Source organism: Rhinopithecus bieti, unplaced genomic scaffold, assembly GCF_001698545.2.
Source record: "Rhinopithecus bieti isolate Rb0 unplaced genomic scaffold, ASM169854v2 scaffold_4553, whole genome shotgun sequence".
Lineage (NCBI taxonomy): Eukaryota > Metazoa > Chordata > Mammalia > Primates > Cercopithecidae > Rhinopithecus > Rhinopithecus bieti.
The window spans coordinates 1,920,483-1,935,773 of NW_016804694.1; the positions used below are offsets into that span (position 1 = coordinate 1,920,483).

The 15,291-nt window shown below is 48.9% G+C and overlaps 1 protein-coding gene across 1 annotated transcript; it reads left to right on the plus strand.

Annotated features, from left to right (window-relative positions):
* The first annotated feature begins 5,305 nt into the window (after nucleotides 1–5,305).
* PIM1 (Pim-1 proto-oncogene, serine/threonine kinase) lies at nucleotides 5,306–10,563 on the plus strand. Its single transcript, XM_017870132.1, has 6 exons — nucleotides 5,306–5,806; nucleotides 5,925–6,031; nucleotides 6,134–6,184; nucleotides 6,278–6,644; nucleotides 8,140–8,316; nucleotides 9,080–10,563. Exons 1-6 carry the CDS (start codon nucleotides 5,725–5,727, stop codon nucleotides 9,235–9,237), a joined length of 942 nt encoding a protein of 313 aa, XP_017725621.1. The 5' UTR covers nucleotides 5,306–5,724; the 3' UTR covers nucleotides 9,238–10,563.
* Nucleotides 10,564–15,291: the final 4,728 nt, after the last annotated feature.

Sequence of the window (15,291 nt, forward strand, 5' to 3'; positions counted from 1 at the left end):
TAAAAAAAAAAAAAGGAAATAACTATCATATCCTTATCAAGGACAAGAACTACCCGGGCATGGTGCCTCACGCCTGTAATCCCAGCACTTTGGGAGGCCGAGGCGGACGGATCACGAGGTCAGGAGACGGAGACCATCCTGTCTAACACGATGAAACCCCGTCTCTACTAAAATACAAAAAATTAGCCGGGTATGGTGGCGGGCACCTGTAGTCCCAGCTACTCAGGAGGCTGAGGCAGGAGAATTGCTTGAACCCGGGAGATGGAGGTTGCAGTGAGCCGAGATCGCACCCCCACACTCCAGCTTGGGCGATAGAGCTAGACTCCGTCTCAAAAACAAAACAAAACAAAAAAAGACAAGAACTAGTTCTAATGACTACATAGATTCCCTGATGATTCTGAAATTGGGACATGGTGGATATCCTAAGTGTCTCCCACTACCACAATCATTTCAATTTAAAAAGATTTTCGGCTGGGTTTAGTGGTTTATACCTGTAATACCAGCACTTGGGACCGGGCGCCGCGGTTCACACCTGTAATCTCTGTAATCTCAGCACTTTGGGAGGCCTAGGCGGGTGGATCACCTGAGGTCAGGAGTTTGAGGTCAGCCCCACCAACATGGTGAAAACCCGTCCCTACTAAAAATACAAAAATTAGCCGGGTGTGGTGGCAGGCGCCAGTAATCCCAGCTACTCCGGAGGCTGAGGCAGGGATAATCGCTTGCACCCGGGAGGCAGAGGTTGAAGAGAGCCGAGATTGCGCCACTGCACTCCTGCCTGCTAGGTAGAGCAAGACTCCATCTCAAACAACAACAAAAACAGCATTTTGGGAGGCCAAGACTGATGGATCACTTGAACTCAGGAGTTTGAGACCAGCCTTGGCAACATGGTAAACCTCATCTCTACAAAAAATGTGAAAATTAGCCCATGGTGGCTCACCCCTGTAATTTCAGCTAGGTGGGAGGCTCAGGCAGCAGGATGGCGTGAGCGCAGGAGGTCTAGGCTGCAGTGCGCCATGATCCATCGTGCCACTGCACTCCAAGCCTCGGCGACCAGAGTCAGATTTTGTCTCAAAAATAAATAAATGAAAATTAAAACAAAAAAAAGAAAGAGTCAGTTTTGGTTTTGTTTTGTAAAGACAGAGTTTCCCTATGTTGCCCAGGCTGCTCTCCTGAGCTCAAGCAATCCTCCTGCCTTGGCCTCGCAAAGTGCTGGGATTACAGTCGTGAGCCACCATGTCTGCTGGGCTTTAGTCTTTCTAAATTTAGAATGTTTCCTGTTTGGCCGGGCTCACGCCCGCAATCCCAGCACTTTAGGAGGCTGAGGTGGGCGGATCACTTGAGGTCAGGAGTTTGAGACCAGCCTGGCCAACCTGATGAAACCCCATCTCTACTAAAATACAAAATTAGTCGGGGGTGGTGGCGGGCGCCTGTAATCCCAGCGACTTGGGAGGCTGAGGCAGGAGAATGGCGTGAACCCGGGAGGGGGAGGCTGCAGTGACCTGAGCTCACACCACTGCACTCTAGCCTGGGTGACAGAGTGGGACTCTGTCTCAAAAACAAATAAACTAAATAAAATGAATAAAAAACTAAGTACATTTTTTTAGGAGATGAGTGATATAGACTCAATATATCTCCACCTGATTAATCATAAATAGCATATAGAGTCTTAGTTATACAATCCTAGTTATATAAATGCACTGACTAGACTTACAGACACTTTAAAAAATTGTGTACAGATATCCCTTTCAAACTTTCTTCTAAACTTGTTTTTTAAAAAAATTCCGTGACTACAGAAATTGCTGAAGTCATTGCTTTATTTATTTATTTATTTTTTTGCATAAACATAGAGGCCCTGGATGAAGTCATTCCTTTGACAATGACTTGATTAAACCCGTATCAGGCAGAATATGAAAACCACCTAAGTATTAATTTGGATATTATTCAAGTTAATATTAATAAATGCTCCTCTTCCCAGAGAAATGTTAGCATGATTATGGCCTTTTACCTTTCCAAAAGCACTTGTCATTTAATTATTAGGGTGATTTTTCTGATTCTTTGTTAGATTCTTTGAGATAGCACAAATAGTGCTAAATTTTATTAAGGCTGTATTTCGATCAATCAAAACATCAAGTTCCCTGCTCTCGAGGAGTAACTTTTGACCCACAACACATCTGAATGTTTATTAATTATCTTTTAAAGCAATTTTAAGTAAATGAAAGCTGTATGCCAAGCAAAGTCCATGTTTTGTAACTTCCAGCTGTGAAGCCCCCACCATATAAAGTACATAGATTAAATGTTAATCACTTTAGCTCTAATTAAATATTTAGTCCTTCAAAGACCTAGAAAAGTGAAAAGGTTGAACTTGACTTTTTTTTTCTAAAAGGCCTAAAAGACCTACTAGAAACAACTATTTTAAATCACATCTCTCCCCAAATGGTTAAAAATCCAACTATTAATCCAGTATTTTACCTTTGATACCTTCAAGGCATAAGACCATTTGGAAAAACATCATCGTCATAACCACGATCAACATTATTGCCATCATCATTGCTAATATTTATTAGAAGTTTACTCTGTATTGGGTTATACGCTTTACAAACAAGTTTTATTTGCTCCTTACAACAACCCATGAGGTAGGTGCTGTTATTATCTCCATTCTGTCTAAAGCTTAATAAGGTTAACTTAACCAATGCCACATAACTAGTAGCTACCAGATTCCAGAATTGAAACCAGGATAACTCAGTTTAAAGCCCTTGCTCTCAACCTTTATGTTCCCTAAGCCCACTTAATTCATTTAAATTTGGTATAAATCGACTTTAATTATGATCTTTTTGTTGGGATCCATTATAGTCTCTTTTATCAACAAATGTTGGATAAAGTATGCATTCAAGGAGGCTGGGCACGGTGGCTCACACCTGTAATCCCAGCACTTTGGGAGGCCGAGGCAGGCGGATCATGATGTCAGGAGTTTGAGACCAGCCTGGCCAACATGGTAAAATCCCATCTCTACTAAAAATACAAAAACTAGCTGGGCATGGTGGCAGGCGCCTGTAATCTCAGCTACTTGGGAGGCTGAGGCAGGAGAATCAATCGTTTGAACCCGGGAGGTGGAGGTTGCAGTGAGCCGAGATCGTACCATTGCGCACCAGCCTGGGCAACAGGGCAAGATTCCCTCTCAAAAAAAAAAAAAAAAAAAAGTATGCATTCAAGGAATAGGAAGACAAAGTATAATGGAAAAGTAAATTAACAAAAAGGATTTAAAAAAACAAATCCCGATTGTCAGATAGTAGGCAGTGAACCAATGCTCTAAGTTTGTTCATCAATCTGTGGTAGAACTACAATTGTTTCCTAAAGGGTGGAAAGGCTTTGAATAAAAGTGGAGAGGTAGAGAGGGCACTCCCAGGACAGGTTTATTGCTTCTGCAAAGGCAAAGGGTCTGTCAAGTGTTAGGTGAGTGGGAACAAGTGGGAATAGTTTTGTTTGACTACATTTGAGGGTTTGAGAAAGGGAGGGTAGTAGGGATGGAAGTGGGAATCACATACATTTAATGATAACTTCTTCAGTGCCAAGGACAGTTTTAGACCCTGAAAAGCAGAAAGCTTTGAATACTCAGGAGTTGAATTTGGGTCATTTCATCTCCTCTCTTAGCTGCTGTATGACCCTGTGCCATCCTACTTATGTTTCATTTTCCTATCTGCAAAAGGGGAGTAATTCTGGTTCCCTTGGGTTTTCTCCTAGTCATAAAAAATGAATGAGTTCGGTCACAGTACACAAACAAAAGGAAAATATGTAATATTTCGTAGGATAAATTCATAAAAGTTCTGGAGGATCTGGGCACTTTTATAAAGCAAGCACTGTAGAAAACTCTTAAAGGAAACATTTAAATTCACTAATGACGAGCTATAGGGGATCCTAATTTTTCCTTTAAATGGCAGGCAGGCACTTGAAAAAATTAAAATATAATGTAGTTAGCTTTCAGTTACTTAGGCCACTAACAATTCAATTTATGGATTATATAGTATTTTAATTTACTCATTTCACACGTCGTTATCAACTCTACATGAAGTTTAAAAGGACAAAGGATGCAAGTGGAGTTGGTCAGTGTTCCGGGTTATTTCCAAGGGAGGCAGAGGGTGGGGGGTTTCCTTTGAGACAAGACTTGGGGTTGGCCAATAATTGCTGGTATTGCCTTCCTGGTAATAACAGGCTGATGAAAAGGTGACTACAACGTGAAAACTGGTTAAATCAAGCGCACTCTCCCACCCTCGTTTTAGATGAGGAATTTTCCGCCCTCACAGAAGGGGCTGAGACAGCATCTGGCATCACAACACCAACATTTGCTTCGTGATTTCCTCTTTACCCGGCCCTTTGACACACATCCCTTCCCAGGAATCAGGATTCGCTGGTGCCTTTTTGCATTTCTAAAATGGGAATCCTGCGGCTGAGCTTCTAGCCGGCCGGAGCGACCGAGGGCTGCATCCCTTTCCCGCAGGAGCGGGGCTCCCGCCTCCAGTTATGTTCCAGGCCTGACTCCTTCACTCCCCCCGTGACTCATGTCCTGCGGATCCTTCGCCCCCGACGCGCCCCCCAACACACAAACCCCAGAATCCGCCCCAGCCTACAGCGCGACGTCAGCCCGCCCCAGCCGACTTGGAGGTCTCGGGTCTGAGTCACACAGAAAGACCACCCTCGTCGGCATCCCCACACACAGTCCCACACCCGGCGCGCCGGCCTCCCCGCCTGACACACCAACGCCCGTCGTCTCCGCGCAACTTGTTATGCTCCGGCTCGAGCCCTTGACCCAAAAACCTCCGCGAAACAGAGAGCCGCAGAGCCGGCCTCGGGCGGCCTTTGATGGCTTTGTTATTGTTTGCGTTTGAATCGATACGCCCCTCCCCATCCTTCCTCCCTCGCGGCCCTACACCCAGCTCCCGCCTCCCCTCACGCCCCGCGCCCCTCCCCCTCCATTTTGGCGCCTTTTCCTTCCCGCCACGTCGTGGCGGCGTAGAGACCATTCTGACCGCGAGAGCGGGGCGGGGCGGGGGCGGGGCGCGCCGAGTTATGCAGATCAGTAGGCCCCTGGTTGGTGGAGATGCGCCGGCGGGGCGGGGCCGGGGTGCGGCCACGGAGCGCGCGGGGCGGGGCCGAGGGGAGTCGCCCCGTCCCGCCGCTTCCCCACCCCTCTCCTCCCTCTGCCGGCCCGGCAGCCCTACTCCCCGCCTTGGCCTCGCCGGAGAGGCCCGCCCCGTCCCCGCCCGCCGCCCCTCACCCCGCGCGCCTCCCGCCGGCGCGCTACCTCCCCTTTACTCCTGGCTGCGGGGCGAGCCGGGCGTCTGCTGGCAGCGGCCGCGGTGGCGGAGGAGGCCGAGAGGAGTGCCTGTGGGCAGTCGGCGGCGGCGGCGGCGGGAATCGCAGCAGCAGCAGCAGCAGCAGCCACGAGCTTCCTGCCCCGCGGCGCTGCCGCACGAGCCCCACGAGCCGCTCACCCCGCCGCTCTCAGCGCTGCCCGACCCCGCTGGCGCGCCCTCCCGCCGCCAGTCCCGGCAGCGCCCTCAGTTGTCCTCCGACTCGCCCTCGGCCTTCCGCGCCAGCCGCAGCCACAGCCGCAACGCCACCCGCAGCCACAGCCACAGCCCCAGGCATAGCCATCGGCACAGCTCCGGCTCCGGCTCCTGCTGCAGCTCCTCGGGGCACCGTCCCTGCGCCGTCATCCTGGAGGTTGGGATGCTCTTGTCCAAAATCAACTCGCTTGCCCACCTGCGCGCCGCGCCCTGCAACGACCTGCACGCCACCAAGCTGGCGCCGGGTGAGAGCACCCTCCCGCCTCCGGCCCGGGGATGCGGGGCGGCGGCGGGATCTCCTGGGTGGGGAGCTGGCGGCTCGCGGGCCGGCACTGAGTCCCCGTGCCTCTCCCCCTTTCCTAGGCAAGGAGAAGGAGCCCCTGGAGTCGCAGTACCAGGTGGGCCCGCTATTGGGCAGCGGCGGCTTCGGCTCGGTCTACTCAGGCATCCGCGTCTCCGACAACTTGCCGGTGAGTGGGCGCCCCGCGGTGGGGAGGGCGCGCCAGGCGGGGGGCGCACGGGCGTGTATTAGCCCAGGCGAGGGGACCTGACGGAGACTCTGGGGCTTCCAGGTGGCCATCAAACACGTGGAGAAGGACCGGATTTCCGACTGGGGAGAACTGGTGAGTGCCCTGCAGGAGCGACCCCCAGAATGAGTGGGTAGGGTGAGGGGCGCCCCCGACTCCCGCCGTAACGCGGCCCTCTCGCCCCTGCAGCCCAATGGCACCCGAGTGCCCATGGAAGTGGTCCTGCTGAAGAAGGTGAGCTCGGGCTTCTCCGGCGTCATTAGGCTCCTGGACTGGTTCGAGAGGCCCGACAGTTTCGTCCTGATCCTGGAGAGACCCGAGCCGGTGCAAGATCTCTTCGACTTTATCACGGAAAGGGGGGCCCTGCAAGAGGAGCTGGCCCGCAGCTTCTTCTGGCAGGTGCTGGAGGCCGTGCGACACTGCCACAACTGCGGGGTGCTCCACCGCGACATCAAGGACGAAAACATCCTCATCGACCTCAATCGCGGCGAGCTCAAGCTCATCGACTTCGGGTCGGGGGCGCTGCTCAAGGACACCGTCTACACGGATTTCGATGGTGAGCCAGGCCCGGGAGGGAGCTGCCCAGGTGACTCGGCCCGGCCCAGCCCGGAGGCCTCGGCCAGTCTCCCGCGCCAGCCTTTTGTAAAGGTCATTGGGCCGCCTGGCTCGATGCTAGCCGGGGTGGGACGCAGGAGAGCCTCCCAGCGTAGTAAAGCCGGGGATTTTCAGCCAGCTGAACCTGTAATGTTTCTGGCATGATTTTATTCTTCAAGTGGAATTCAGTGAGTTCCAAGCTTTCCCGATGAATAAGAGGTTGTGGGCAACCGGCGGTAGCCCAGATTTTTCTAAAGTCTGACCCAGTTTCCCCGCCAGTAAAAGGATGGGGGCGGGGGAAGAGGTGGAAATTGATGCGGGTTTTGTAATTTTTGTTTTGTTTTATAAGGGAGTTAGTTTTCTCTATGGTAGTTTTAGAGCTGCAGTTCTTTCCTCCTTTCTGATCTAGGGAAGGTTAAGGAATAGGAACTATTATTATTGGTGGCCTTTTTTTTTTTTTTTAGTGTTATGGGGTGAGAGAGTCAGGAATGAATGTTGTGAAATAAGATCTGTCGCTGGTTTGAAAATTAGTTGGGTGTCTCCGCAGAGAGGCTGAAAACCTATCCTAGGGAGGGGCTTGGAGCGGGTTCTTTCAGAAAAGAAGGAATGGAGAGCCTGAGATCAAAGCTGCGGAGGGTGGGTCATCATTTGAGCGGCTTAACCTAACAAACGACAGCCTTTCAAAACTTGTGACTCGGGCTTGTGGTTTATGTTTATTTGCCCTTGGAGGACGCTGGGTTGGGCTGCATTTTTTGTATTTAACAGTTAATGGCTGGCCGGGTCCTCCCATGTTTTTTCCTTCAAGTCTTTGCTGCCCCCTGGTGAGCACCAGCGGCATGGCCCCTCCTATTTTTTTTACTATCCAAAGTTTGTAAACAGGAATCACGTGGTCTGAAACCAACCCTGCAGCTCTGTCTACCTTTCCAGTCTAGGGAGGAAAGGGTGTGGGTGTCTGCTCCGGCGCGCGTCGGGTTGGGAGGAAGGCCTCCCAAAGGGCACCCTTGACTTGGGATGTTGTGCAAGCATCCTTGCTTGGATCCTGTCGGCCATGAGAATCTCACCTGGGCTGTGGTGAATGCGGCGTAAGGATGGATAGTCTATGGGATACCTTTCTTGGTTGTGCAGACATGCATCCCTTCATCCTTCCGCAGGCGGTCCTGCCTCACAGAGCCTCAGGTTTTGGATCTGCGGCCAGCTGTGTTTGTTTCTTGGAGCAGTTTGTAAAGAATTTGTTTATGGTTTGGGCTAGCAGAGAGGCAGGTAATGCTTTGGGTTGGAGAGATGCCGTAAGCTGCGCCTCCACTCTCCTTAGCCCAGGGAGAAAAATGGAGTTCACCCAGCTCCTGAGAGAAGGGATTTTTTTTTTTTTTTTTTTTTAAAAGAAAGTCATATATATTATCTAGTTGCTTTGTGCTTATTTTTGCTAAAAGTGTGTTTTCTATTCCCTTGGCTCATAGGGACCCGAGTGTATAGCCCTCCAGAGTGGATCCGCTACCATCGCTACCATGGCAGGTCGGCGGCAGTCTGGTCCCTGGGGATCCTGCTGTATGATATGGTGTGTGGAGATATTCCTTTCGAGCATGACGAAGAGATCATCAGGGGCCAAGTTTTCTTCAGGCAGAGGGTCTCTTCAGGTAACTGATGGAAGCCCCTGGCCATGGGGTTATTGGTCTCCGTGGGGCTATTAGTCTTCATGCGACAGTCTGAAATTCTGGAGAACTTCACTCTCCAGTAGATGCCCTGACCCTTGGCTTAAAATTGTAGGTGAGTGATTTACACTTGAGAGCTGGCCTCATAAATCACATGGTTTGCACTTGAGCTTTCCTTAGGAGGTCAGAGGAACAGCATGTGTGAGCCTATTAAGAAGAAAAGACAATCTGGCTTCCCCAGAAAGTTTTTTAAAGGTACCAACAGAAACCTGATAACTCCTGGCTGTTTTGCCAAAGAGTAAAAAGTTAAAAGCTCTTTTAGCATCTACTTTTAAGTCAGTACTTCCAAATATTTTGGTACCAGTGACCTCACTGTGGGTGGTGTTCATGTTTGTAAGTTGGTAGGTGAGTTGAATCATCTCATCATGCTCAGTGGTGTCTCATCAAAATCTTGTCATCGTCCTTCCTATTTCTGGTGAGTGGGTGTTGTGGGAAAGGCCCCCACTATTGAAGTTTGAAAACCACAGGTTTAAGAGGAGAGTCTGTTTTTAGCTGAAAGCAGACTGAAGGACCCAGATATTAGTCAATACCTTCCCATTGAAGGGTACCCAGCACAGTGTTCTAGAAAGTGCTTGGCCTCCTTGGGACCCCAGACTTGTGGGCCTCTGAGAAGCAAATGGGGAAGACCTTTGCAGTGTAAAAACAAGTTGAGTCATTCATAACCTCTGTCTGTCCTCCTTTCTTGCAGAGTGTCAGCATCTCATTAGATGGTGCTTGGCCCTGAGACCATCAGATAGGCCAACCTTCGAAGAAATCCAGAACCATCCATGGATGCAAGATGTTCTCCTGCCCCAGGAAACTGCTGAGATCCACCTCCACAGCCTGTCCCCGGGGCCCAGCAAATAGCAGCCTTTCTGGCAGGTCCTCCCCTCTCTGTCAGATGCCCGAGGGAGGGGAATCTTCTGTCTCCAGCTTCCCGAGTACCAGTGACACTTCTCGCCAAGCAGCACAGTGCTTGATACAGGAACAACATTTACAACTCATTCCAGACCCCAGGCCCCTGGAGGCTGCCTCTCAACAGTGGGGAAGAGACTCTCCAGGGGTCCTAGGCCTCAACTCCTCCCATAGATACTCTCTCCTTCTCATAGGTGTCCAGCATGGCTGGACTCTGAAATATCCCGGGGTGGGGGGTGGGGTGGGTCAGAACCCTACCATGGAGCTGTTTCCTTATCAGTTCTGCTGAATGCCGCGATGGGTCAGGTAGGGGGGAAACAGGTTGGGATGGGATAGGACTAGCACCATTTTAAGTCCCTGTCACCTCTTCCGACTCTTCTGAGTGCCTTCTGTGGGGACTCCGGCTGTGCTGGGAGAAATACTTGAACTTGCCTCTTTTACCTGCTGCTTCTCCAAAAATCTGCCTGGGTTTGGTTCCCTATTTTCTCTCCCGTCCTCCCTCACCCCTCCTTCATATGAAAGGTGCCATGGAAGAGGCTACAGGGCCAAACGCTGAGCCACCTGCCCTTTTTTCTGCCTCCTTTAGTAAAATTCCGAGTGAACTGGTCTTCCTTTTTGGTTTTTACTTAACTGTTTCAAAGCCAAGACCTCACACACACACAAAATGCACAAACAATGCAAATCAACAGAAAAGCTGTAAATGTGTGTACAGTTGGCATGGTAGTATACAAAAAGATTGTAGTTGATCTAATTTTTAAGAAATTTTGCCTTTAAGTTATTTTACCTGTTTTTGTTTCTTGTTTTGAAAGATGCGCATTCTAACCTGGAGGTCAATGTTATGTATTTATTTATTTATTTATTTGGTTCCCTTCCTGTTCCAAGCTTCCGTAGCTGCTGCCCTAGTTTTCTTTCCTCCTTTCCTCCTCTGACTTGGGGACCTTTTGGGGGAGGGCTGCGACGCTTGCTCTGTTTGTGGGGTGACGGGACTCAGGCGGGACAGTGCTGCAGCTCCCTGACTTCTGTGGGGCCCCTCACCTACTTACCCAGGTGGGTCCCGGCTCCGTGGGTGGTGGGGAGGGGCATTGCTGACTGTGTATATAGGATAATTATGAAAAGCAGTTCTGGATGGTGTGCCTTCCAGATCCTCTCTGGGGCTGTGTTTTGAGCAGCAGGTAGCCTGCTGGTTTTATCTGAGTGAAATACTGTACAGGGGAATAAAAGAGATCTTATTTTTTTTTTTATACTTGGCGTTTTTTGAATAAAAATCTTTTGTCTTAACTCATGGCTTCCAATCGTTGTCTATGCAGAGGCATTGCTAACCTGCATTTATTGAGCATTTGGTAAGTGCCAAAGAATTGTAAGGAATTGTAGGAGGAGAAAGGAATTTTCAGCCTAAATCTGGCTTCCTTCACCATTGGGATTTCTGGGATAGTCACCTTCCCGAAACGAATGTATGATCAAGGGATAGGACCAGTATTATCAAGATTTGGGCAATATCTGGCATGGGGGGGCCTAATAAAATAACCTTTTCCAAATTAAAATTTTAAAGCTATGCAAATAGGATACATGGTGACAATTTTCAAGTGTTCAATAGCCATTTGTGGCTAGTGGCCACCTCACATAAGACATCATTGCAGAAGGTTCTATTGGACAGGGTTGATCCAGAGATAACAAATACATACCTATTACCAAACTAACCACTGAAGTTTTTATCAGTTTTCTCCCACTGATAGTAAAACATTTTGAGCATGTCCCCTTGGAACATGTTAAGTTTATTGAAAAACTATTGCGTATATTACTCTCGGTTCCTGATTCAAGTTTCCTTCACCTTTAGTGTGAAGTTGAGTTTTTTTTTTTTGAGACTGAGTCTGTCACTCAGGCTGGACCAACTGGCATACCACTGCCAGTGGCACCATCTCAGCTCACTGCAACTTTCACTTCCCAGGTTCAAGCAGTTCTGCCTCAGCCTCCTGAGTAGCTGCGATTACAGGCGCCTGCTGCCACACCTGGCTAATTTTTGTATTTTAGTAGAAACTGGGTTTCACCATGTTGGCCAGGCTGGTTTCAAATCCTTGACCTTGTGATCCACCTCCCTGAGCCACCCAAAGTGCTAGGATTACAGGCGTGAACCACCGCGCTCGGCAGCCTTTTTTCTTTCTTTCTTTCCTTCCTTTCCTTCCTTCCTTCCTTCCTTCCTTCCTTCCTTCCTTCCTTCCTTCCTTCCTTCCTTCCTTCCTTCCTTCCTTCTCTTTCTTTCTCTCTCTCTCTCTCTCTCTCTCTCTTTCTTTCTCTCTCTCTCTCTCTCTCTCTCTTTCTTTTCTTTCTTTCTTTTCTTTCTTTCTTTCTTTTTTTTGAGACGGAGTCTCGCGCTGTCGCCCAGGCTGGAGTGCAGTGGCCGGATCTCGGCTCACTGCAAGCTCCGCCTCCCGGGTTCACGCCATTCTCCTGCCTCAGTCTCCCGAGTAGCTGGGACTACAGGCGCCCGCCACCTCGCCCGGCTAGTTTTTTGTATTTTTTAGTAGAGACGGGGTTTCACCGGGTTAGCCAGGATGGCCTTGATCTTCTGACCTCGTGATCCGCCCGTCTCGGCCTCCCAAAGTGCTGGGATTACAGGCTTGAGCCACTGCGCCCGGCCTCTTTCTTTTTTTTTGAGACGGAGTCTTGCTCTGTCGCCCAGACTGGGGTGCAGTGGCGCAATCTAGGCTCATTGTAAACTCCGCCTGCCGTGTTTTAAGTGATTCTCCTGTCTCAGTCTCCTGAGAAGGGATTACAGGTAGGCGCCACCACACCAGCTAATGTTTTATTAGTAGATATGAGGCTTCGCCATGTTGGCCAGGCTGGTCTGGAACTCCTGACCTCAAATGATCCGCCTGCCTTGGCCTCCCGAAGTGCTGGGATTACAGGCATGAGCCACCACGCCCGGCCTAGTCTTTAACAACAGTATAATTTATTATGCAGCATAGAAAAAATATAGATCGGTGTGGTGATACTAAAGTAGTGACCAGATAAGACCTGGTCTACAAAAAATAAGTAAAAATTCGCTGAGCGTTGGGACACACATCTGTAGTCCTAGCTACGCAGGAGGCTGAGGCAAGAGGATCGCTTGAACCCAGGAGCTCCAAGGCTGCAGTAAGTTATGATCACGCTCTTGCACTCCAGCCTGGGCAACAGGTAACCCCACTTAAAACACACACACACAACAGTGGATGGGTAGAAATGTGTGTTTGACAAGGTTTCCCCCTCTGATGTGTCTGACAAAGGGCTAATATTGGGAGTAGGTGAAATGTTAGCTCTGCCATTTTCTTACCGCTTATTCTTGGATAATTAGTATTTTTAGTCCATGGTTTCTTTGCAGGGATCTGTTTAATAGGCCCTTTGTCCATTTTGTATGAGTTTAGTTTAAACTGGATGGCAAGACCCGTGAATCCACTTTGTACGTGTGGCCTGGATACATCCTGATATTTTGAAAGCACACTGGAGTGCCATTGTCAATTCATATATTAAGTATTGGTAAATGTTGGTTTCTTGTTTCTTTATAAATATCCACAGTTATAATACTCCCTCCCTGGGGTCTTCATGCTCCCAACCCTCAGTGCATCCACACACCCTTTGGACACTGGCCCACATGCACCCTCCAGGTTGCTGGAGGGTGCAGACCACACTACCCCTCACCCCTCATTGGGTTCTGGTGTGTGTCTACCCTTAAGCTTAGACTAGATCCCATATCTCAGCTTAGCCCCCCATGTGGCTATAAAGAGGAAGGAAGGATGTCTTGGTTCTAGGGGGCTGATTTTCTGAGGTTCCCCTTTTCTCTAATATCTCCCATCCCCCACACAACATACACACACTACTAACATCTTGGAGCCTGAGGGTTGCATGCTTCATCCTTTCCAGTAAAGCTGACACTTGGATAATTAAAAGTTGCTGCAAGCTATTAACGAAATCAGGCAAGGACCCACCCTTCTCTTTCTCGAAGTGAGTTTCTGGCAGTTTCCCCCTCTAATGAGACTGCTTAGGGGGAATGGAAGGAAGTATCTCTAAATAAAGACAGATCATGCTCCTGTTGGGTGCAAGATATTAAGAGTTTTAGGGGGAGGGTGAAAGGTCATATTTAGTCTCTTCTCAGGGGCAGTTTGACATGTAGCATGGAAAGGGAATCAGATAACTAATAAGTCCGTGGGGCATCAATGTCACAGCCAGAGGAATATAGAGAGCAATGGTGAAAAGCATTGACTTGGGAATCAACCTTGAGCTTACTTATCTAGAAACCTTGGGCAAGTTATTACACCCTCTAAAACTAATCTCTAAACAGAGATACTCCTAGACTGGATTATTAGGAGACTGGGTTAAATAACAGATATACTTACATATGGAAAAAATACTATCTCCCGCTTATGGATGCATACACACGTAGTAAAAGTACAAAGAAGTACAGGATGGAGTAGGGTGTGGTAGTTCACACCCATAATCCCAGCACTTTAGGAAGCCAAGGAGGGAGGATCACTTGAGTACAGGAGTTTGAGACTAGCCTGGACAACAAGACAAAACTCCATCTCTACAAAAAAATAGAAGCATTAGCTGGACGTGGTGGTGCATGCCTGTAGTCCCAGCTACTTGGGAGGCTGAGGTGGGAGGATCGATTGAGTCCAGGAGATGGAGGCTACAGTGAACCAAGATGGCACCACAGCATTCTAGCTTGGGTGAAAGAGTGAGACCCTGTCTCAAAAAAAAAAAAAGAAAAAAAAAAAAAGCATGAGGTGATAATACATTCCCAGAGTCGGGGAACTGGTTATTACCTTTGGGGAGAAGGGAGGGAGCTTGTGATTTGGGGAAAGAGACCTTCAACGGTTTTGGCAATGCTTTATTCCATAAACTAGATGGTAGGAGTAAGGTGTTTGTATTATTCTTTTTAACTTTTGGGTTGTTTTAGACGTTTTATGATAAATTTTATTTAAAAATTTTTTTCCTGGCTGGGCGCAGTGGCTCATGCCTGTAATCCCAGCACTTAGGGAGGCCGAGGCAGGCAGATCACAAGGTCAGGAGATCAACACCATCCTAGCTAACACAGTGAGACCCCATCTCTACTAAAAACACAAAAACTTAGCCAGGCGTGGTGGCACGTGCCCGTAGTACCAGCTACCCAGGAGGCAGAGGCAAGAGAATCGCTTGAACCCAGGAGGCGGAGGTTGCAGTAAGCCGAGATAGCTAGCCACTGCACTCCAGCCTGGGCAACAGAGAGAGACTCTGTCTCAAAAAAAAAAAAAAAAAAAAAAATTTTTTTCTTTGTTCTTTCTTTTTGAAAATGTATTTATTTATTTTAGCCAGGCACAGTGGCTCATGCCTATAATCCCAGCACTTTGGGAGCCTGAGGTGGGTGGATCATCTGAGGTCAGGAGTTCAAGACCAGCCTGACCAAAATGGTGAAACCCAGTCTCTATCAAAAATACAAAATTACCTGGGCATGGTGGCGCATGCCTGTAGTCCCAGCTACNTTGAGACAAAGTCTCACTCTGTCACCCAGACTGGAGAGCAGTGGTATAATCTTGGTTCACTGCAACCTCCACTTCCCAGGTTCAAACGATTCTCGTGCCTCAGCCTCCCACGTAGCTGACACTACAAGTGTGTGCTACCACACCTGTCTGATTTTTGTATTGTTAGTAGAGATGGCGTTTCACCATGCTTGCTAGGCTAGTCTTGAACTCCTGATCTCGAGTGATCCACCTGTCTTGGCTTCCCAAAGTGCTGGGATTACAGGGGTGAGCCACTGCGCCCGGTGCATTTTTTTTTTTTTTTTTTTTTTTTGAGGGACAGATTTTTGCTTTGTATCCCTGACTGGAGTGCAGAGGCGTGAACTTGGCTCACAGCAACCTCTGCCTCCCAGGTTCAAGCGATTCCCCTGCCTCAGCCTCCCAAGTAGCTGGGATTACAGGGACCTGTCACCATGCTCGGCTAATTTTTGTATTTTTAGTAGAGATGGGATTTCATCTTCTTGGTCAGGGTGGTGTC

Coding starts and splice junctions, on each gene's coding strand:
- PIM1 (XM_017870132.1), top strand. CDS start 5,725: ATGCTCTTGTCCAAAATCAACTCGCTTGCCCACCTGCGCGCCGCGCCC. Junction 5,807..5,924: donor CGCCACCAAGCTGGCGCCGG/GTGAGAGCACCC, acceptor CCCCTTTCCTAG/GCAAGGAGAAGGAGCCCCTG. Junction 6,032..6,133: donor GCGTCTCCGACAACTTGCCG/GTGAGTGGGCGC, acceptor TGGGGCTTCCAG/GTGGCCATCAAACACGTGGA.